The 21,683-nt window shown below is 45.1% G+C and overlaps 1 protein-coding gene across 1 annotated transcript in view; it reads left to right on the top strand.

Annotated features, from left to right (window-relative positions):
• Positions 1 to 19,821, top strand: part of LOC139312396 (PDZ and LIM domain protein 7-like) — a 58,113-nt gene extending 38,292 nt beyond the window's left edge. The window contains exons 3-9 of the mRNA XM_070937145.1: positions 96 to 247; positions 3,937 to 3,967; positions 14,317 to 14,333; positions 15,067 to 15,150; positions 16,971 to 17,125; positions 17,627 to 17,663; positions 18,155 to 19,821. Of these exons, the coding sequence (XP_070793246.1) occupies positions 96 to 247; positions 3,937 to 3,967; positions 14,317 to 14,333; positions 15,067 to 15,150; positions 16,971 to 17,125; positions 17,627 to 17,663; positions 18,155 to 18,251 (573 nt within the window). The 3' untranslated portion in view covers positions 18,252 to 19,821. The remainder of the gene's footprint in view (positions 1 to 95; positions 248 to 3,936; positions 3,968 to 14,316; positions 14,334 to 15,066; positions 15,151 to 16,970; positions 17,126 to 17,626; positions 17,664 to 18,154) is intronic.
• The last annotated feature ends 1,862 nt before the right edge of the window (positions 19,822 to 21,683 follow it).

Raw genomic sequence — 21,683 nt, 5'->3', positions numbered from 1 at the left:
CAACTCTGTTACTGTTAATAGCATTGGAAGGATTTTTATGATAGGTTCCATTAATGATGTCTTCATGTTGGGAATAACTTTTTCTTTCCTCGCAGCTCACCCCCGGGGGCAAAGCAGCCCAGGCAGGGGTTGGAGTCGGGGACTGGGTGCTCAGCATTGACGGAGAGAGCACCAGCACCATGACCCACATTGAAGCCCAGAACAAGATCCGTGCCTGTGGGGACAAACTCTCCCTCAGCTTAAGCAAGTAAGTAGCTCTTATGCTGATGCTGGGGTTTTTCTGTTAGGAACATAATGTGCCTGTTGGAATAATAATGATTTGGTTTCATCCAGAGGTTTATTTCATTCAGACTCAGTCCTTTTGGAAAGCAGCTGCTTGCCAATTTTAATTTTGGTATTTAATAAAACAAACAGCCACCTGCCTGAATTTTACATCCTGAAGGTAAAGGCTCCTGAGTCACACCAAACTGATAGGAAATGTAAGCTGCATGTTCTATTTTTTCCCCATAGGGCTTCCCAACCATCACATTCCCTGTTTAAAAAGTTAAACCAAAGTAATAAGCAGTGTAGAAAGTTTTAGATCAGAGCATCTGGATTTTTAAACTAGGACTCCAGTTGTTCCTGAAATAAAGCTTCATTAGGATTAACAGGAGAGAAATCTATCTATCTGGCTGCTTGAATTAGTCCACTATTGCATTTTACCTTTTAAGCACCCGAGAATCTGAATGATAAAGCAATGTACAAATTTAATATTAATAACAATAATAGCCCAAACAAAGTGGCAGCTCAGTGTCCAGAATTGCTAAGCAAATTTTACAGCCTGTAGACTGTTTCCTGCATAACCAGTGTACCTCTGATTCCAGATGTGCATTTTCTCCTGCAGAAAAGGGCTTAGACTGACTGTCTTGCAATAGCATGACTTCACATGGATTTCAGCCAAAGTATCCAAGTTGATTTCAAGCTACACAAAAGGGATTCCTAGGTGAAAACAGGTGTGGATTTAAAATAATAAACAATTGACAAGCAAGGTGGTGCTGGTTGATATTTCCTGAAAGTTAAGAGGCAGAGAAAATGCCTGCCAAAACAGCCTTGCTTGTTAATTGTTTATTATTTCAGTTCCACACCTGTGAAACAGATAGCATGAAAAACGTTATAGCCAAAATTAATGTGGGTTGGCCAAAGCATGGCAAATAAAATTATTTTTGGATGAACACAATGTTTGTTGTTGGATTTCCTTATAAGGATAGCTTGGAAGCTGCAATTGGTACAGAATGTAGTTAGTAGAATTACCCTGTTATTTGCTATGAATTCTAAAACCCTTAACAGTCAAACATTCATAATTGTAGTTTATCTGTATGAACTTTATGATAGGTACTGGAAACTCTGTTCTTATCACTGATGGATTTCTTAAACATGATGCCAAAATTATGAAATGCTATCCCAAGAGGCTTTCTGGTCTCAGAAAAGCAGTTTAGCTGTCTTTAGTAGAGTGACTTTTAGGGTTTAATTTTTCTGCTGTCTGTTTTATAACATAAATTTGATTGAAGTTTATGTTAATATAAAATACAAGTAAAAATTAAGACAATAGGGAAAGTGGGGGAAACAAAGAAAAAAAACTATCGGTTCAGTTAAGATACAAAGTAAAGTTACAATCTCAGCTTTTTACTTTTATAAAATTAGTAATTAGTAAATACCAATTCTATAACAACAAACTAATCTAAGCATCAAAACCCAGGCAATTTCCCCCCCTGTTTTGAGCACAAAATCCAGAAGCGGTCTCCAGGTAAAAACCCCCTTAATTAGGACAGTTGATTTCGTCATCTCTGCCAGTTCCATCACTTTTTCCATCCATTCTTTCATTGCAGAAATTGACATATGTTTCTATTTTTTGCATATATAAATTTTTTTGCAAAATATATATATTTTGCATATATATATATATATATATATCAACATATATAACAACAATGCTCTATCTTTTTCAAGATCTTTATCCAATAATCCTAAAAGAAAAACTGCTTTCACTTATATATTTCTTTTAATAATCTTCTGGATTAAAACATAAACTTGGTCTCAAAATTAATTTTTTTGCTATCTTAATTCTGCAGCAGCTTTATTAATTCTCTTACCAATTGGTGCAATATTTGCTTGTTGCTGTGATTTCCCCCTGCACAAAAATCTAGATAATACAGAATTAATAAAATATGCACTGTACGTGTATGCCACAGTATATATGTGTTCTTGATAAGAACCATGTTTTTTATCATCTGGAAAAAGGAATAGTCATCTAACAGGATTTTTTTCCCAGAAAGATAACATGAACTCAAACAATCCTTAATTGTAATACAAAAATGGCAATAACTATTGGGGTGGAGGGGGGTGGGGGGGGAGGAGGGGAAACAAAATTTACTCCATGTTATAATTTAATGGACAATTGATATAAAATGTTTTACAGATGATTTATGACTCCATCAATAATTTTCAAGTTCGATAAATCAATGCTGGAAATGTCACAACAAAGAAAGAACATTTTATCACATCTGGTGGTTATGCCAAAAACTCAAAAGTATTGAAAAGCAATACATCAAAATATTCTAAAAATCCTAAAAATAAAATTTAAACTGAAACCACAAACATTTTTATTGGGTACAATCCCAGAAAAATAAAATAAACAAAAATGTTACCATTTACTATGTGCTGACAACAGCAAGAACAAATTTGGCACAATGTTAGAAAAGGGGGCCTTTGCTGATGGTATCAGATTGGGAGGCCATAATTGGAGAATGTGCAGCAATGGCAAAATTGACAATATATATTCATAACGGAAGTCTGACCAAATGTGTGCGGTAATGACTTCCATATAGACTGCAGGTTACACAGCAGGGCAAATTTAGACATTTGGAATATAGTTTTTTAGGAAGGAGGTTATGAGATTAATGAAAAAACATAGATGAAAGAATTGAATCTAGATACTAGCAATAGCCTTACATGTTTAATGTAAAGCATGTATACTGTATCTAGGTTGCGGTTAGTAGTTGGGGAAATATCTGGAAGGGAAGTAGAGAGTGTGTTATTAGAAAGTTACCCATAATGTTTTTTTATGTTTTATTCAAGTTAAATCATTGTTTCTTGTGTGTCAGTCAATTGTCACTATCCAAAGTAGTCCTTTTTTTAAAAAATCCTGTTTGTCAGGATTCTGCCAGAAAGCAAAAGCACAGGAAAGCACATATACCTGATTTATTTTACTTTCATCTTTTGTCCCCTATTATTTTCAGTCTGCAAAAGCAGGTTAACCTGTACAGGCAGTCCTTGTTTAGCAAAGGGTTGTTAAGCAGAGCAATTGCTAAGTGAAACCACTAATGCGCTTACAGTGTTTCTTTGCTTTATAGATCTATGAAGGTCATAAATGATGATTGCTTGCAAAGTTACTTTTTCAACACTGTGGTAACTGAATGGTCGCTATCCGAGGCAGTTGTTAAACGAGGACTATAGAGTCTTTGCTACTGTTTTGGCAGTATGGAAGTACATAGAGTATACAAATACCCAAGGTGATATTTGCAGAAGAGTGATCTGAACTGATGCAATCATTTTTTAAAAAGAGAGTAGGTTAGAATGCAAAGGAGAAATATTATTTCTTCACTGAAAGAATTTCCAGACAATCTGGAAAAAAACCAAAAACAAATGCACTCATTGAACTGTCTGAATTCTTATGACTGTTCTCTCCCAAAGCTTCCTTCCAGATGCCTTACGGTGTGAAAGGAGCTGGACTGCCTATACTTATTTGCTTTAGCTCTCCATGGTTACAGATGGCTGCAGCTACCTAGCACTCTTGCAGCAGAGGGGCTGACTTGCAAAAAGCTTTGATTGTAAATTGTGTAGCTGAATTCAACTTCTTAGGCCAGTTGCCTCTGTTAACAACGTTTTTTTCTCTTCCAGAGTCCAGAATCTCCTAGGCAGACCTCAGAAGGTGCGTGTGCAGCTGTTCCTCTCTCTCTGTCTCTTTGGGGAACTCTGAAATAAGTTTGGAGGTGATCTCCTAGCCTCTCCTAGAAGTTACAAAGGAAACTGCAATACATAGATACAAAAACATATTTCAAAAGCAGGATAATAAATGTCCATATATAGCTTGGGTAGAAGTGTGAAAAATATTCCACACTTTGAGAGCTCTGACCGTGAAACATTTTGCAACCAAGCCAAGACTGACTTTGTTCAGATAGTTATTTTAATACCCAAAAGAATAGTAGATATAGGGGACTTCAGCTTCGAAGGTATGCAGTGAGCCTTCTTAGCCTAAAATGGACATCCATGCTGAGTTTCTGAATAATTCCAATTGGAACTTCTCAGCAATCAGTAGAAATGCTTTATTTATTTATTTATTTTTTGCATCTGATTTTGGTAAGCTACCCAGAGTCATTCTATGAGGGAGATGAGCAGTTGCTAAATATGATACAGATAGCCCTCAACTTATGAACACAATTGACGCCAGCATTTCCATTGCTAAGTGAGGCAATTGTTAAGTGAGTTTTTCCCCATTTTATGATCTCTTGCAGAAACATTGCAGTTGCTAAGTGAATCATTCGGTCATTAAGCAAATCTGGCTTTCCCCATTGACTTTGCTTGTCAAAAGCCAATTGAGGTGGTTAGAAATGGTGATCACATGACTTCAGGACAGTGCAACTGTCATAAATACATGCCAGTTGCCAAGCATTCAAATTCTGATCACGTGACCATGGGGATGCTACAACAGTTGTAAGTGTGAAAACTGGTTATAAGTCACTTTTTTCAGTGCCGTTGTAATTTTGAACGGCCATTAAATGAATGGTTGTATGTTGAGGGCTACCAGTATATAAATAAATAAATTAAAATTCTCCCCTCCTCCTACTTTTTCTTAGAATTAATCTGGTGTTTTAATCTCATATAAATGTGATGTTCTGATACAGGGCGGCAATTTAAGGGACTGTAGAATGCAGTACCTTTTTTTCCCTTCCTGAATTTCTGGCTTACTGCTCATCATTAGTTTATTTTTAAATTGTACTTCAGAACTTCCCAAAGTCAGAAATTAGACATGGGCATTACCCTGGTGTAGCTGTGCGCAATTTTCCAGAGTACTGCTCCTGCAGTCCATAGCTGGTTTCTTCATCATCAGTTCCTTTTGACTGGGTGATATTTTTAGACATATCTCTCTTCGCCCTGTGGCCACGCCCCCTGCTCCCATAATGCACCAGTCTTTTCACTCAGTCACTGAAGACTGGTGTGTGTTTCTCTCTTCGTATTCAACCTTTTTCTTAGGATTCTGGCGTTAGGCCTTTTTATTTATTTTTTTGCTAGTATTTTTCCTCGGTAAGAGCCTATAGAGGAGAAAGCTGCAGGGAATTGAAATCGGCGCTGGGGCTCCAGTCCGCTTTTCTCCCGAGGTCTCTGACGGCCGTCAGACCGCAGCTGGGGCTTCCGACCCTTCGGGGCGGTCCCCTGCCCTCTATTACAGCCGCCGGTGTGAGTGCGGGCGTTGAGGATCGCCGCGGGCACCCCCCACACCTTTGATTTGGACTTCGGCTCATAGGGGCGGCTCCGGAGCTTTGCAAGGTTTGCCCTGCAGGCTCTGACGTCTGTGTGTGATCGCGCCTGCCGAAGCCAGGCCTAATTAACGCAGCCAGCTTGCCTTGCCTGTATTGACAGCCCCTTGATCGGCAGAGAGATTGCGGAGATTCGCCGTCCCGAGCAGCTGGTGGTGTGAGTGCTGGGCGTCCGACCTTCGGGCGGCGCCCTTGGGGCGTGTAGCTGGGCAGAAGGACGAGCTTTTTGGCCTCGATTAATACTCCAAGCTCGCCCGATTTAACCGCTGCTGGCCTGGGCCTGTCGGAGCGCTGCGGGCGCCATTTTGAGACCGTCTGCGGTGCGTCGGCCATTTTGTCTCCTTCCTCGGCTAGTCGCTCCGATCCTTCCTGTGCCGGATGGTTTTCTCCCTTTTTATGGGGGGTCCCTCGAGCACTTCTGATTTCTGACTTGCCTCATCGCCATCCCTGTGTGCTGGGATCAGAGGCCAGCCTTCCCTAATTCGGAGCCTGGGCAGCTGGGGCCTTCTGAGGTCTCCTTTCCACCGCATCTCCTTGTTACCTGCTGCACACCCCCCCATCATAGGAGACTGCGTTAACTCTTGTATATAGTTCTTACCGTTGTTACAAAAAAAAAAAACAAAAAAAAAAACCCATAAATATTGATTATTATAATAGTTAAAAAAAAAAAAAAAAAAAGACAAACAAACAAGACACAAGTTTTTTTGCATATATATATTGACTTTCCCCCTGTTATGGCAGACTCCTTTTTGTCCTCTGACTCGGAGCGGGAGCCCAGCCCACCCAGGGCCCCGGCCAAGCACAAATCAAAGTCACGAGGACGGCCTGCTGCCGCTTCTACTGAGCCTCACCAGCACAGGCTCTCATCAGCGGCGGAGAAAGATGCCCAGCGCCGGCATAGAGCGCTTGAGAGGCAATATGATAGGGCCAGGCTGGCCACCTCTGCTTCTGTTTTCGCATCCAGCCAGCAGTTGCCTCCTCAAGGTCACTCACCTTTGGCCCCTGAAGCTGCTCCTGACCGGGGTATGGCGCTCGCCCAGGAACGTGACATCCCCACTTCTCAGGTCCCACCTGGACTGTCTTGTGGCCTATCGAAAAGGACCTCTATGTCCTTACCAGATGTTTCGGCTGTGGGACTTGCTGAACCTCTTGCTCAATCTTCTCGTCCGGCTGAAGCGACGTTTACCCCTACCGCTGCCGGACTCCGGGGTCCAGACGGGCAGATGCTGACTCCACAGGTGGACCTCCAGGCAGCGTTGTCCAACGCTCTTTCTTCCATTTTGGCTGCCGGTCTTCAACAATCTGTCCTTCAGCAACCTCTTCCGGCTCTGTCCTCTACTTCGCACTCAGCTCCTGGTCGTTCCAAGTCCCCATCCCGGATGGCTCACATCTCTTCTGAGGACTCTGAGCAGGAGGAGGAGCTGCCTGAGGAATTGGAGTTCTCAGAGGATGAAGGCCTTGCTCCGGACACCCCGGCCTTTTCAGGCTTATTCCGGCCTTCGCTGTTTAAATCTCTGCTGCATAAAGCTAGACAGGTCACTAATATGGGTGTCCCATCAGCTGAACCTTCTACTTCCTCAGCTCTTCATGAGGCCTTGTTTTCGTCATCCAAGCCGGGGAAAGACTTTATTCCATGCCCTCAACTTTTTGCTGATGTCCTACAGTCCCCCTGGTCTCAACCAGGCTCTCTGATGGGTCCTACCAGCCTGGACAAAAAGCTATATTGTGGGGCTCCGGAATTGGACTCTTTATTATCCTTACCTGTGGTTGACCCCCCGATTGCAAGCCTTTCCTCCTCTTCGCTCTTGTCTTCGGACGCTTTGGACGTTCTTAAATCAGAGGACAGAAAGACTGAACTCTCCTTTCGTAAGGAGCACCAATCTCTTGCTTGGACAATTAGGACGGCGACTGCTACGTCGTTCTTTAATAGAGCCACGTTGCTTTGGTTGAGGCAACTTCAGGAGAGACTACCGCCGGAAGACACTCGTCTTCACCAAGATATAAATAAAATTGTGGCTGCCACCGAATACTCGGCGGATGCCTCATTAAACTCCGTGAAGTTCGCCTCAAGGGCATTGGCCTCGTCTGTCACATCTCGCAGACTGTTTTGGCTCAGAAATTGGAGAGCTGATGCCAAAGCAAAGTGGAAGTTGGCGGCGGCCCCTTTTAAGGCCCCGAGCCTCTTTGGCCCTGCCCTCGATCCTGTCTTGATCGAGGACAAAGATAAAAGGAAAGTGATGCCCACGTCTTCATACCGCAGACCGGAAAGGCGCTACGCTCCCTATTCCCAACGTCAGCCCTTTCGGGCCTCGTCAGGGTCGGGGGGCCCCTACTCACAGCGAAACTTTTTTCCTGGGTCCGACCGATCAGCGGACAGGCAACGGTTTCGGGACAGGTCCAGAGCCGGCAACTCCAGACGCCCCTTCCGTGGAGCCGGTTTCCGCCAATCCCGTCGAGGCAAATGACTACTGTCTGCAGGATCCCATTGGCGGACGGCTCCAACTTTTCAGCCACCAATGGGAACGCTCAACCAAGGACGCCTGGATTCTTCGGACAGTATCTCAAGGCCTGGCCATCGAGTTCCTAGGACGCCCTCCGGTTCGCTACGTCCGCTGTCCAACCCACCTTTCCCCCGACAAGACCGCTCTCTTGCGGAAGGAGGTACTCCACCTACTCCTTATCCGTGCAATAGAACCTGTTCCACTGGATCAACATGGCAAGGGCTTCTATTCAACTCTCTTTTTGGTCCCCAAACATTCGGGGGGTTGGAGAGCCATTTTAAATCTGAAGCAGCTGAATCTGTCGGTCCGCTACCGCAGGTTCAAGATGCACTCCCTGGGATCTATCCTCGCGGGAGTGCGACGGGGCGACCTCCTCCAGTCTGTGGATCTCAGGGAGGCGTATCTGCACGTTCCGGTCCTCCCGGCCCATCGCCAGTATCTGCGTTTCCAACTTGGGGAGGACCATTATCAATACTGTGCAATGCCCTTCGGCTTGTCATCTGCCCCAAGGACGTTCACAAAACTGGTGGCGGTGGTGGCGGCTGCTCTCCGGATGTTACCTGTGAGGGTTTTGTGCTATCTGGACGACGTCCTGGTCCTGTCCTCCTCCAGAAGTCAAGCATCTCGGGACCTGGCCCATGTCATCGGCTCTTTTCAGGACCATGGGTTTTCGATCAATTTCCCAAAGAGTCATCTGCACCCAACCACTGTTCTTCAACACTTGGGGGCGGTGATCGACTCCGTTCGGGGCCAGGTCTCCCTCTCCCCGGACAGGGCGGAAAGCATTCGCAACCTGATTCGGCTCATTCAATCCAAGCGGACTATTCCTCTACTACATCTATCCCAGTTGTTGGGAAAAATGGTCTCGTGCTTCTCGATAGTGCCATGGGCGCGCAGACACACGAGGCCGTTGCAGTGGTTCCTGCTACCCTTTCAGCGCACGGGTCGCAGCGATTCTCTCCACAAGGTCCCTCTTCCCCCTCAAATTTCCATGTCCCTCAACTGGTGGACAGGTCCCAACCTTCTTCTCGGCACGCAGTTCCTGCTCCCGGATCGGCTGACATTGACCTCAGATGCCAGTCTCCTGGGCTGGGGAGCCCATCTCAACGATCAGATGGTGCAGGGCCGCTGGTCATCTTCGGAACAAACGCTGAGCATCAATCTCTTGGAGTTGAGAGCGATTCGACTAGCTCTCTGCCACTTTCAGTCTCTGCTGCGGGGCCAGCACGTTCTCGTCCTCACGGACAATATCTCCGCCAAGGCCCATATAAACAAGGAAGGGGGCACGAGGTCGAGGGACCTGATGCTGGAAGCAGAGAAGCTGTTCTCTTGGGCCGAGGGTCACGTTCTGTCTCTGAAGGCCGATCACATCTCGGGCGTGGACAATGTCAGAGCAGATTGGCTCAGCAGGCAGCTGATAGATCAGTCAGAATGGCAACTGGATCCCGAGATCTTCCAGGAGGCTGTCACCATCTTCGGTCTGCCGGTTGTGGACCTCTTCGCCAGTCCGGCGAACGCCCAACTTCCCAGGTTTGTGACGCGTTACCCAACTCAGATGGCAGAGGACCACAACGCTCTGCGGTGCCGCTGGCCACCCGGCCTTCTGTACGCCTTTCCTCCTCTTCCGTTGATTCCTCAAGTCATTCGAAAGTTGTTGGAAGAACGTGCGGAACTTCTGCTGGTGGCTCCCAATTGGCCTCGTCGGCCGTGGTATGCCGACCTGGTGGCTCTGTCCATACTTCCCCCGTGGGAGATTCCAACGAGCCGTCACTCTCTACGCCAAGGAGCTGTGTTCCACCCAGATCCAGGATGGCTCCAATTGGCCGTTTGGCGTTTGAGCGGGTCATCTTGCGTAAGGACCGTCTCCCCGATTCAGTCATAACCACTATACAGGCGTCTCGCAGACCCTCGACATCGCGCATATACGAGGCCTCGTGGCGGGCTTTCTGCTCCTGGTGTGCTGACAACTTGGTGGACCCTACGTCGGCTCAGGTCGTTGACATCCTCTGTTTTTTACAATCTGGCCTGGACAAGGGCCTGTCGCCGTCTACCCTTCGTCGACAGACTGCTGCCTTGTCCACCGTCGTTCGCTGTCCACCTTACTCGTCTCTATCTCAACATCCCCAACTCAGAGAATTCTTGCATGGGGCTATGAACTTACGTCCGCCTCCAGTTCGTCGATATCCGACCTGGGACCTTTCTCTTGTTCTTCAAGCGCTTATGAGTCCCCCTTTCGAACCGCTGGGCTCTGTGTCTCTTAAGTACTTGTCTTATAAGGTCGCCTTCCTCTTGGCGATCACTTCCGCCAGACGAATATCCGAGCTTTCAGCTTTGTCAATCCGGAACGACTTGTGTATTTTCCACGCTAATACTGTTGTTCTTCGACTGGACCCGGCTTTTTTGCCGAAGGTGAACTCATATTTTCATCGTGCTCAGGAATTAATCCTTCCTGACTTCTGTCCGTCGCCCAAGTACCAACGTGAGAGGGATTGGCACACCCTTGACGTCCGCAGGGCTCTCCGGCGTTATATTCGCAGGACTGAGTCGTTCCGGAAAACGGAGGCCCTTTTGATTTCTTTCCATCCAAGATCCTTGGGCCAAAAAATATCTCCATCGACCGTGGGCAGGTGGATTAAGGCGTGCATCTCCACTGCTTATGAGAATCAGGCTAGGCAGGTCCCAGCTGGGATCTTGCCTCACTCTACTCGTAGTGCAGCAACGTCAGCCGCTTGGGCGACTCAGGCATCTGTTGCTGACATCTGCCGGGCTGCCACCTGGTCCTCGGTGACACCTTTTATCAGACACTATAGGGTGGATTCATTTGCCTCTGCTGAGGCTTCCTTTGGCCGTCGTGTCCTGCAGAGCGTTCTGGGGACGCAGGACTCCGGGGGCCTTTGGTTTCCCACCCTTATTTCTGAGCTTGGGTATATCCCAGCTATGGACTGCAGGAGCAGTACTCTGGAAAACGAACATTGTCTTACCTGAATGTTCCTTTTCGGAGTACTGCGACTGCAGTCCATTCCCTCCCTTGTTTTTTTGTATGGCTTTTGTTTATGGACTTCTGGTGTCCGGGCCATTCTGGACTTATTGCGATTGTCGACCTATTGGTTTTCCTTGGACTGTCTTAGGTGGTCGCGCCTTCGTTCAAAGACTGGTGCATTATGGGAGCAGGGGGCGTGGCCACAGGGCGAAGAGAGATATGTCTAAAAATATCACCCAGTCAAAAGGAACTGATGATGAAGAAACCAGCTATGGACTGCAGTCGCAGTACTCCGAAAAGGAACATTCAGGTAAGACAATGTTCGTTCTCAAAGACAAACAGGGATATAAACTTGAAGCTACAAGTAGGGCTACGTTGATCCCTGAATTGCGTCTTTGCTTCACCCAGTAGAGAAGCAAACGGTCAGATCCTGGCCTTTCCAAGGTGTTGGGAGGGCTACCCTGGAAGATCCCCATTCATTTTTTCGGGTCCATTGGTGGAAGAGGGAAATGAGATGAGGGTAGATAAAGGGACACGCATGGTTTGTTTTTGCTCCTTAAAACTTCAGCATGTGCCTGTGTCCTGTTTCCGCTGTTCGGATGGAAGGCAGTTGATTACCTTGCACACCTTCTGGGTAGCCGTAGAGGGGGCCCTTTCTGCCCCCGAAGGGATTTGCTGAACAAGGCAGTGCCTGCTTAGGAGTAGACAGATAGAGATAGAGACAGAGATGGACCACTGGCTTATGTTACAGATGCTCTGTGCCAGCTTGTATTTATTGCTTTGGTGCTCAAAGAAGAGTCCTGAATGGCCTGGCTTCCATCTGGGACACTATGGCCTCTGGCTCTGCCTGATTATTGGGTGCTCTTGCATGCTGCCTGCCATGCCAGCTTGGGCATTGTTGTTTTGTCTTTTGTCTAGGATGCACTCCCTTCTTCTCAGCCCCCCAAATACAACTTCACTCCCAGTTCTGCCCTCAACAAGACAGCCCGGCCTTTTGGAGTTAACCCTGCTCCAAACTCTGAGCCCGGGCGGGTGACGAAACCCGTGCGATATGTTCCCCCTGCATCCGACTGCACCACACAGCACAATGGGTAGGTTGCTGTGCTTCTGGCCATCTGGGTTGGGGTGTGGGCGGGGGTAGTGATGCGACTGTCAAACTCTGCACACTGGCCCTCCTCTATATACCTGTGCATGTAAACTTGTGCATGTGAAGCTTTCCACTGAGGGGCACCTGGTAGGTAAGAATGTCCCTCCTCCCCATTGAAAAATGTAAACCTCTGATGTTGCAGTGACCTCTTGTGGCTGGAAAAGATATTGCAATTCCTGAGTAAAACCATTCCCCAATTTAATGATGTAGAATGTCAGACTGGCAGCCCAGTAAATTGTGATTTTAATGATAACATCTCACTTTTTAAAACTTCTTACATGTTCTGGGCACCCCAATAGATGAAGTTGGAAACATAATGCAGTGTCCTAGGGAAAATGTTCTATGGTACCTATAATTCTTTTTACCGACCAATTCTAAATAATTCTTACATCATAGATATTTTGATTGTAATGATAGCATATTATGGCAAGTCAGCTGCATCTACACATTCATTATTGCCTGCTTATGAGTTATATATTCTATTTTTATAAAATAGAGTAAATGTACTTTCTAGATGTCTTTGAAATTCTCCACCCTCACACACTCCCTGGTTGCAGGGTAAATATTTCTCAATCTGAAAGACAGGCTCAGAAAAATAGAGATCTGAAGTATAGTGCTATTCAGCCTAAAGCTGCACATTTCAGAGAAGACACCAAGAAACAGACTTGAGATGCCAAGATGTTTTCCTATGAATGAAGAACAAAAATGCCATTCTTTTAAACTTAAGATTTCTAATTTATGAAGAAAAACGTTAAAATGAAAAATACACCTTACAAAGGAAATGCACGTAAAATACAAGATTCTGTGGCATCTCATTGTCACAACATTAAACTGGTAGTTCTATCTTTACCGCAAATGGGAAAAGTGGGGATTTAAAAAAAAAAATATTTTGGGTTGTTGCCTTATTTTTCACTTTCCCTTCTGTGAAATTTTAGGTTCTTCTTGTTAGCTTTGCAAATTTTGACCAGAGCAGGATCATGAGACTAGAGAAACAAACTGTTCAGTTAATGCAGAAAAACGAAGCCTGAAGGGTACAACTGGTGGAAAGGATGCCGGATGGATGGGGATTAATTCAGTAAAATTAATAAGCTTCAGAAAAGGAGAGGGGAAAAGAATATGTTTGGAATCAGCAACGTTAGCCTGCTTTTTCTGCCAGGATGAGCTGCTCATGTGTGGAAGATGGCCCTAAGTGCTTAACTGCATGCAAGTTGTTGACAGTCTTTATTGCTGAAAATAATGATGCTTTAGTTGAGCTCCTCTAACTTGGTGCATTCAGCTGGTTCTTACTTTATTTATTTAAACTAATAAGTGGTACTGGTGGAACAGTGAGAGTAGCAATAGAAATAGAATGTATATACCAGTGCTGTATATTCTTAGTTGCTTCAGTATAACTTTATTTACTTAGCAAGGAAAAGTTTTCTGTGCAACAATTTATAGTACAAAAGGAGTTGTGAAGGCTCACTGTGAACTCATCAGATCTTTCTTTGTAGTTTTCAGCAAAGGGCTTCTATAAACTTTCTGTCACTTGCATGTAAATATAACTATGGAGGACTGTTCTTAACTTGCTTGGAGATGAGAGTTTTTACGTAGTAAGCATTTTCTTCTTTGGATGGGAGACTTTTGTCCTAGATTTTGCTTGGGATTGCACCGTACAACATCCTTAGCCAGCATTGTCGTTTCCTGTGATTACACCTGTCATGATTTAATGTACTCTTTCTCAAATTGGTGCCCTCCAAATATGCTGAGGTTTCAGTTCCTGGTATTCCTGATTAAGAGGGGTGTCATGCTAGAGATAACAAAAGTAGGGGGATCCAGGGATGGAAGGGGTGTGAATGGCATCAAAATGGAACGGCATCAAAATGGTGGGTGTGACTGGGTGATCACAGCCTTACTCCTTTTTACCTGCCTGCAGTGCATGTTTAAAAGGGGCTGGGCTTCAGTCATCATTGTGCCTGCCATTCTGCTGCTTTGACTCCCTTGTGGATTCTCTCTGATTGAAGACCACCTGTCTCTTACCCAAAGAGAAATGGGGGGAGCATTGTTTTCTCTGCCTTTGATTCTAATCTGTCTGCCTTTCCTGTCTTTTTTCTCTTTCCCTCTTTTTCTCTCCTGCAGGCACAGAATCCTGACAAGTCAGTAAGCTTTTGGTCTTCTCTGTAGCCTTTTTTTTTTGTTTTTTTGCTAATTTGCATGATGTTTTCCATGTCGGGTTTCTCATTTCTCATCTCGCCCCACTTTAGGGGGGCATAGTTGTGACAGGAGTGGGAAATTATCCTTTCCTAAAGAAATCTTAAATTTGTTTTGATTGGGGGGGGGGACAATGACATCAGAAAGTTTCAAAGCCCACAACAGGCTTAGATGGGAAGAGCTGTTTTTACCTAAACAAGAAAAGCAAAATTTATTTGTACTTTCTTGAACAAATCCTCTTGGGTCATACTGGAACCCCTTTGAAGTCCCATTTTTCCCATTTTCCTGGAAATAAGTGGAAGTGAAAAGATCTCTTTATATGGCAAGAAGCCACGGAAGACCCTAAGGTCAAGGTTGCCAAAAAGATTTGATTTCTAAAGAAGATTTTGGTGCTCCTGCCTGCGGCTGGAACAGCAGTCTGGTGCAGCTCTTCCTAGTCTACATACATCTATAACAGTGACTGCCTGACCTAGATAAGGGTGAGGAATTGGTGCTAAATTTGGCAGGGAGCTTGTGGCTTCTCTTCTCTCCAGTCAAGCTGCAGATATCTCCGGGGACATTAACTGCTCCCCTATGAGCAGCAGAGATGTAAATGTTCTAACTATGTTGGGAGGGAATAATATTTCTTACCTGACTGGTACTTTGCTTTCTCTTATCCTTTGCTGCTCCTGTCCTCAGTGTGACTGTTCACACACCTGAAGTGAAGGCTGTGTCCCCAAATCACTCCCCACCTGATTATGGAGATTACTACCTGGAGGACCAGTAAGATTTGGGAACAGGGTTCGGGGCTAGGATGGCAATGTCAGTAATGTTTGTATTGCATGTAGATGTTCTTGCCTCATAGCTTGCAAATGTTCCTCCCAAAAGTTATGGGGAACAATCTCTGAGACACCCATGGATACAATTCAAGTCTTTTTTTTTTTTAAAAAAAAAAAACTCTGGTTAAAGGGGTATATTAGAGCATCACCTGGTAAACTAGGCCACTGTAAGACACAAAAGTTCATGATTTAAGGCCTGTCTCTCACAAAGTCAGACATTAGTCCAGCTAGCCCTCTGGCTGCCTAATCTAACAGCACCGGAGTAGTCTGTTAACAAATTCTGTGCTTTGTTAACTCAGAATCAACATACCATCGCATGAAGCAGTTCATATTTAACTCCTGATTACAGTTTAACTGTTGGTTGTTCCAGTCCTTGGGGGAAAAAAAATCCAGTTTTTCCTTCTTAAGGTGATTCCTTTGTGGGATCAGACATTTCCAGGTACCTCTCTCTTGGGCCATTCTTTAGGCGAGGATTGAAGAGTTCATGCTTTCTTTGATAATCCAGTTTTCTCTGATGCTTTGCATATCCTTGGGTTTGTAGTCCCCCTCAGCCAGGCCCTAAAGGCTGTGAAGCATCCTCCCTCCCTCTCCCCAGCCAGATTGCAATTTACAATTGCAAATGGCTTCTGTTGTGATTATAATGGACAACCAGAAGGTTTTGGGTGGCGTTCAGGGTAGGAAGCACTATTTTTTTGTAGCCTTTCTGTAGAGTGGGGTTGCTAGGACACACCCACATATACCTCACACTCACACACACAGACCTCCCACTCCCCACACAAATAGTCTTTCTTTGCTTCTCAGGATTTTTGAAGGAATTTCTTACAATCTGCTGCCTGTTCTGGCACATATTTTCAAACCTTGCTCTGGCCTGCAGAAGGATTTCCATGCATTGATTGGCTTGGGGGAAAAAAAATAAGGTCTGAACTTTACTGATGTTTAACAACGAGTCTGGACAGAACAAAATGAGTTGTAGCTCACAATAAGAGCTGTATAGGCAGACACTCGTATGTTTAAAGCGCTTGCTTTTCAAGCAGCCACAGAAAGGGCTGAAGACTGATGCAGAAAGGACCTAGAACAGTTCACTTCACAGCTATCCCTTATATTCCCTAATCAGACCCTTCATATTCGGTAGCAGTACAATCCTACACTATCAAGAGGTGAGAAAATGGCCGCAGGTTTATATCAGGGATGATAGGCCCAAGGCTTTCTGGTCGTGTTGTGTGTGGCTCCTCAGATACCATCTATATTCACTGCCAAACAGCTCTTAGAAACTAATTTGTCACTGATGCTAACAGTGACACCCCAGCTCCCTAGCCCTCCCCAGCCAGATGATCAGCCCCCTGATTAGTCCCCTGATAGAAAAGCTTCCCTTCTGCTTAAAGGAAGTGCAAATAGGATGGTTTCCTATTTCCTCCCAGAGTCTGGTCCCAGCAAGTAGGAAGGATATTAAGCAGCCTTCATAGCCTTCACCCTCCAGATCTGTTAAGATTGTGACTCTCAGGACTGTCAGCCATCTGCAGTTCTAGTTGATGTATTTCTTTAGCTACAGAAAATTAACCATTGTAGACAAGGAACTGATAGGGTGAGCTTCAGGATCCCATTATTACTACTGAAGGACAGGTTATTTATCTGGCCCTTTAGACTGGCCATGTCTTGATTCATTGCTGTGTATATGTGTATGTGTTTGTGCGTTTGGGTGCAATGCATGCCTGGCAACTGCTGTTTTCAGTGCAGTTCTGGCTGAGTGCCCTGGTCTGTTTGTAGGCACTCTCTGCGGCTGGTGAGCCTGCCGGCTTTCTTCCCCAGCGACGCCAGTAAAAAGAGACTTATTGAGGACACAGAGGACTGGCGACCACGGACTGGGATTACTCAGTCTCCTTCCTTCCGCGTTCTGGCCCATCTCACAGGCACAGAATTCAGTAAGTGCCCCTTCGGTGGGAACTATGTAAGGAGCACGGCAAGCTTTATTTTCCTATCCCTCTTGAGTGGCCAGTTCCCGCTAGAGGCTTAGGGGAAATCGCAAGCTTTTTGCATCTGCCACTTCAGGAAACAGGTGCAGTGGTGCCTGAGATTTGGTGACAGCTCTGGTCCTTCTCTCACTCGGTCTCCATGGTCAGAGTCAAGTGCTTGCGTTCCTCCTCCTCCTCCTCCTCCTCCTCCTCCTCCTCCTCCTCCTCCTCCTCCTCCTCCTCCTCTCATATTCCTGGGGATGCCCCCTTGGCCTCGTGCAATCTGTCTGGGGATGCAGCTAAATGCTCTTCAGGCATCTCCTTCTGCTTCCCTCACCCCAATTGCTATGCCCAGGCCTCACCTCTCTTGGGGATAACCTTAATTAATTCTTGCTTTTTCTTTCCATCTACCAACCTGATTGGCCCAAACTCTGATCCTCTCTCTTTCTCCTTTCCTTCTGCTGCTGCCAGTGCGCGACCCAGATGACGACCATCTTAAGGCAGCCAGGTAAGAAGGGCCAGATCTTTGGGGCTTGGATTTCTTAGGGTTAGAGAGAGGATTTCTGCCTGAGTTCCTCAAGTGCTAGGATGCCAGCTGAGATGAGCTTAGGGTTTCAGACTTGTTTATAGAGATACTTTTGATCTCTTACTACAGATAGTTTGTACAATACATCCATAGTTAAGCATGGTTTATTAAGCCAGTTTTCTGGGTTCATATGGCACACTAGAGCCTAAACTAATGGCTTAAACTGTTGTTGGATGAGTTGAGGTGTTGTATGAACACACTTGCTTCATGGTCTTATTGTCTGCTGGTGGGAAAGGGGGTGGGGAGAGAAAGAAGTCCTTTTTTCCCCTTGAGGATGGGGTGCTATTGACACAGGTTGGGCATTGTGTGAAGTGTCTTTTGCATGCACTCTGTCTCTTTCCTCTCTCCTCCCTTCCCCTAACATTACTGTTTCCTCTCCACTGTCTGCCTTCCCTTTCATTTTCTTTTTCTAGAGAAAAGTTTGTCCTGGAACTCCGGAGCCCCCGTTACACTCACCTGCGTGACTGGCACCATCAGCGATCAGCTACCTCTCTGAATGTGCTCTCCTAGGATGTGTAGGCTGATCCTGTCTTGCTCTTCCAACTCGACCCTTCTGTTGATTGTATGCAATGCAGATGTCACATAGGGAGGGCACATTTCTGTCTGTTTCCTTCTGGCTGTTGAGTGTAACTTGAAAATAGGAAGTCCCCACAACTCCTGGAATGCAATGATTGATCTGTGCTGGAGAATTACTTAGTTAGGAACTAGAAATAAGCAGGAGACTTTTGTTTTACGGACTCACGCTTTGGATTCCATGCCTCACTTCCATGTCCTCAATGGAAAGAAACTTTAGAATCCAGCTTTACCATTGGAGAGGAGGATTAGTTTCCCCACCTTAAAGAAATGTTCTGGAAGAAGGAAATAAGTGGGAATTATTTCCTGGATATGTATACGGCTGGCATATTCTACCAAAGGAAGATTTTCTAGATTTCTCAGACTGGCCTTGTTTTTATGAACTGTCAAGAGTTTTTCCCTCCTGGATAAGCATTACAGGAAAAGATGGCATCTTTAGCCATTTGTTTTGTTTGGGTTCTATTGATGATATAAACTAGCCTTCTTCCAAGGAATGTAAGATCACATGCATGGCTCTCTGCCCTTTCCTCACAAAGCAATCAGGTGAGCTAAGTACAGGAAGAACAACTGGCCCAAGGAAACACAGCGTAATCCATGTAAGCATTGGGGTTTGAGCCTTAGTCTCCAATACCTGCACAGGTAGTTCTCAGTTTAACCAATTCAAAAATCTCCTTGGGCGGCATAGAATCTTGGAACAGTCAGGGCTGTACAGTCTACCTTTGCCACTTTCTGATATAGTTTCTCAGTCCTGGACTGGAAATGAAGAAACACTCTTCCCCAGATAAACCCCCTTCTGCCTCTCCATATCTGGTAGAGAAAATGGTCTTCCCTCCGGTCTTCCACTCTGCCATGGCTATCCTGTCCTCTCCTTGCTCCCTTGGCTACGAGTGTTGGTTTGTGTTTGCTACCTTCAGGGAAGAACCGGCATTCCTCTCTGGGTGGGCCGATGAGATCTTGAGAGATTGCAAAAGTATCTTGCTGCCTATAATTTGATTGGAGATGTCTATTTTGCACTTGATCTATATACCAAGGCGCCTTAATTTGCAAAAGACAACCACATTTGATAAATGCGATAGAGATGCTCTTGCTGGGATCAGAGGAAACTCGGGAAGAGGGGTGAATTGCTCTGTATCTCTTTCTGCATCTAGATCAGGGGTCTCCAACCTTGGCAACTTTAAGACTTGTGGACTTCAACTCCCAGAATTCCTCAGCCAGCAAAGCTGGGAGTTGAAGTCCAGAAGTCTTAAGGTTGCCAAGGTTGGAGACCCCTGAACTAGAATGTCCTTTTCCCTCACGGGGGGCACATTGCATGCTCCTCTGTTGGCTACAACTCTGCCGTTGTGAGAATTTTATCAATGTTTGGTCTACATGCATGATGCCGAATTCAACTATTATCTGTACAGTGTTATAACTGCCCACTCTTGAGTGCCTGAAATGTAGTTAAGACTTTGGAGTCTAGATGGAGACTCACTTACTACTTTCCATTTTGTAGTAAAAATAAATGCTTCTATTCTCATATCTGGCTTCTGCCTATTTATTATTGTATAGGCAACTGAAACTGGAGATGCTGAGTCACTGGTGAACTAAGCCAAGCTGTGGGTGAGGAATTGTTCTTCAGTGGAGTTTCAGCCTGTGTGTCATCTGAAAGGTCACTTAGGATGCAGTTGGGAAAGCAGTCTCTGTTCACTTTTAAGTTTGGAGTTTTCTTACTTTTTGGTGCTGGTTGACATCCATCTCCATGCCCTGAGGGTTAGGTCTGGAAGAACTAGAGGATTGATGGCCTTCTGGCAACTGGCAACCACAGGCTTGTCCCAAACAATCTCTGCTCCTATGCATGCAGATTGGCCTATATTGAACATTAATTTTCTTGACAATGGTTGGGCTGTGATCCTGATGTGGAAAGCATATCTATTTCTTGGTTGTGATCAGATCATTTCCTGGTCCATTTGAGATGTCCTGCCACTGAGAACTTTTGCGGACTATGTAACTTATTAGACTGGTCTGTCCAAGGCAGGTTTCTGGGAGGTACTTGAGAAATTTCTCTCTATCTGATAGGCAGTTTTATTTATTGCCAGGTTGACCTCTGGCATCAGGAGGGTGATTCAGGCTCTTTAACAAGATTGCATTCACTACTCCTAGAGTACATCTTAGATTATTGAGGAACTTTGGGAGAGATGAAGTAGAAAATGTGATACTTGGAGAGTTGATGAAGAAAAACAAGGACTCAACCTGAGTATGGGTGGGAACTCAAACTCATACCTTTATCATGGCAGTAAAAAAGTGCAGTTCTCCATTGTTGCATGTTTGTCTGTTTGTTTATATCCCACTTTTATTATTTTTACAAATCATTCAAGGTGGTGAACATGTGCACCTTCCTCTTCCTATTTTCTCACAACTACAATCCTGTCAGATGAGCTGGGTTAAGGAGAGAGTGAATGACAACTTGCCTAAGGCACCCAGCTGGCTAAGGGTGGGGGGTTCTAGAACTCACAGTCTCTGCTTTTTAGCCTGATGCTTTAATTATTAGATCAAACTGGCAGTGGTGGACTGTTGATTAGGAGCATCATTTAGTATGCCTAGGGCTTTCTTGGGGAGCATGAGTAGGTGTAGTTGCCTCCTGGCCATTGTAGTTGTTTCATACAATATTTTCGGATATACTTACTCAGAATTGCTGAAGTTTCGACTCTTTATGGTTGATGTCCAATGAGGTGACACAGGTGATACCGTATCATATTATGCTTTTGGCCTGTAGATTCTGATGATGTAGTCTCTGGATACACTGTGACTTATCCCCATGCCCTCACTTGCTTTGTAAGGTATTGGTGAGGGCATAACTGGCTGGATTTGGAAGGTGACAATGCCAGCAGTTTTGAAGGAGGCTTCGGTGGAGCTTCTCCTTAATAGATTATCCCTGCATCTGGTTATTTTTGACAACTATTTGACACCTCTTTTTAAGGAACGTTTTTGAGTGGGTGGTTGGGAACAGTTCTTACACAATCAAAAACAAACAACTTGATGTCACATTTGGCTGTTATCAAAACATGGATCAAATGGAAACTTCCCATTCCACCCAAAAGAGAGTCACTTGCAGTCATGTACACTGAGCACAGGAGGAGAGAGGTGCAAGAATTTAAATATACTGATTGGACTACAAGTAGAAATTGCATTGGACACCCAGCAATTGCTGGAATTCTTTTGTAATGGCTTCTTAGACTTTCCACAGTAAGTTTCATGTTCTCGTACCTTTGGCTGCTAGTCCAGCTCACTGGGAAGAAGTTTGTCAAGGATTCCAGTCTAGAAGACCAGTCTAGAAGAAGCAGATTATTTGAATGTATTTCAGTTAAAGTTCAGTTTTGAGCATAGGACAGA

This window comes from Pituophis catenifer, unplaced genomic scaffold (genome assembly GCF_029215685.1).
Source record: "Pituophis catenifer annectens isolate HBS135680 unplaced genomic scaffold, rPitCat1.0.hap2 SCAF_2, whole genome shotgun sequence".
Lineage (NCBI taxonomy): Eukaryota > Metazoa > Chordata > Lepidosauria > Squamata > Colubridae > Pituophis > Pituophis catenifer.
Note: the sequence above shows the minus strand (reverse complement) of the source record. Positions and strands in the feature narration are given on the sequence as shown.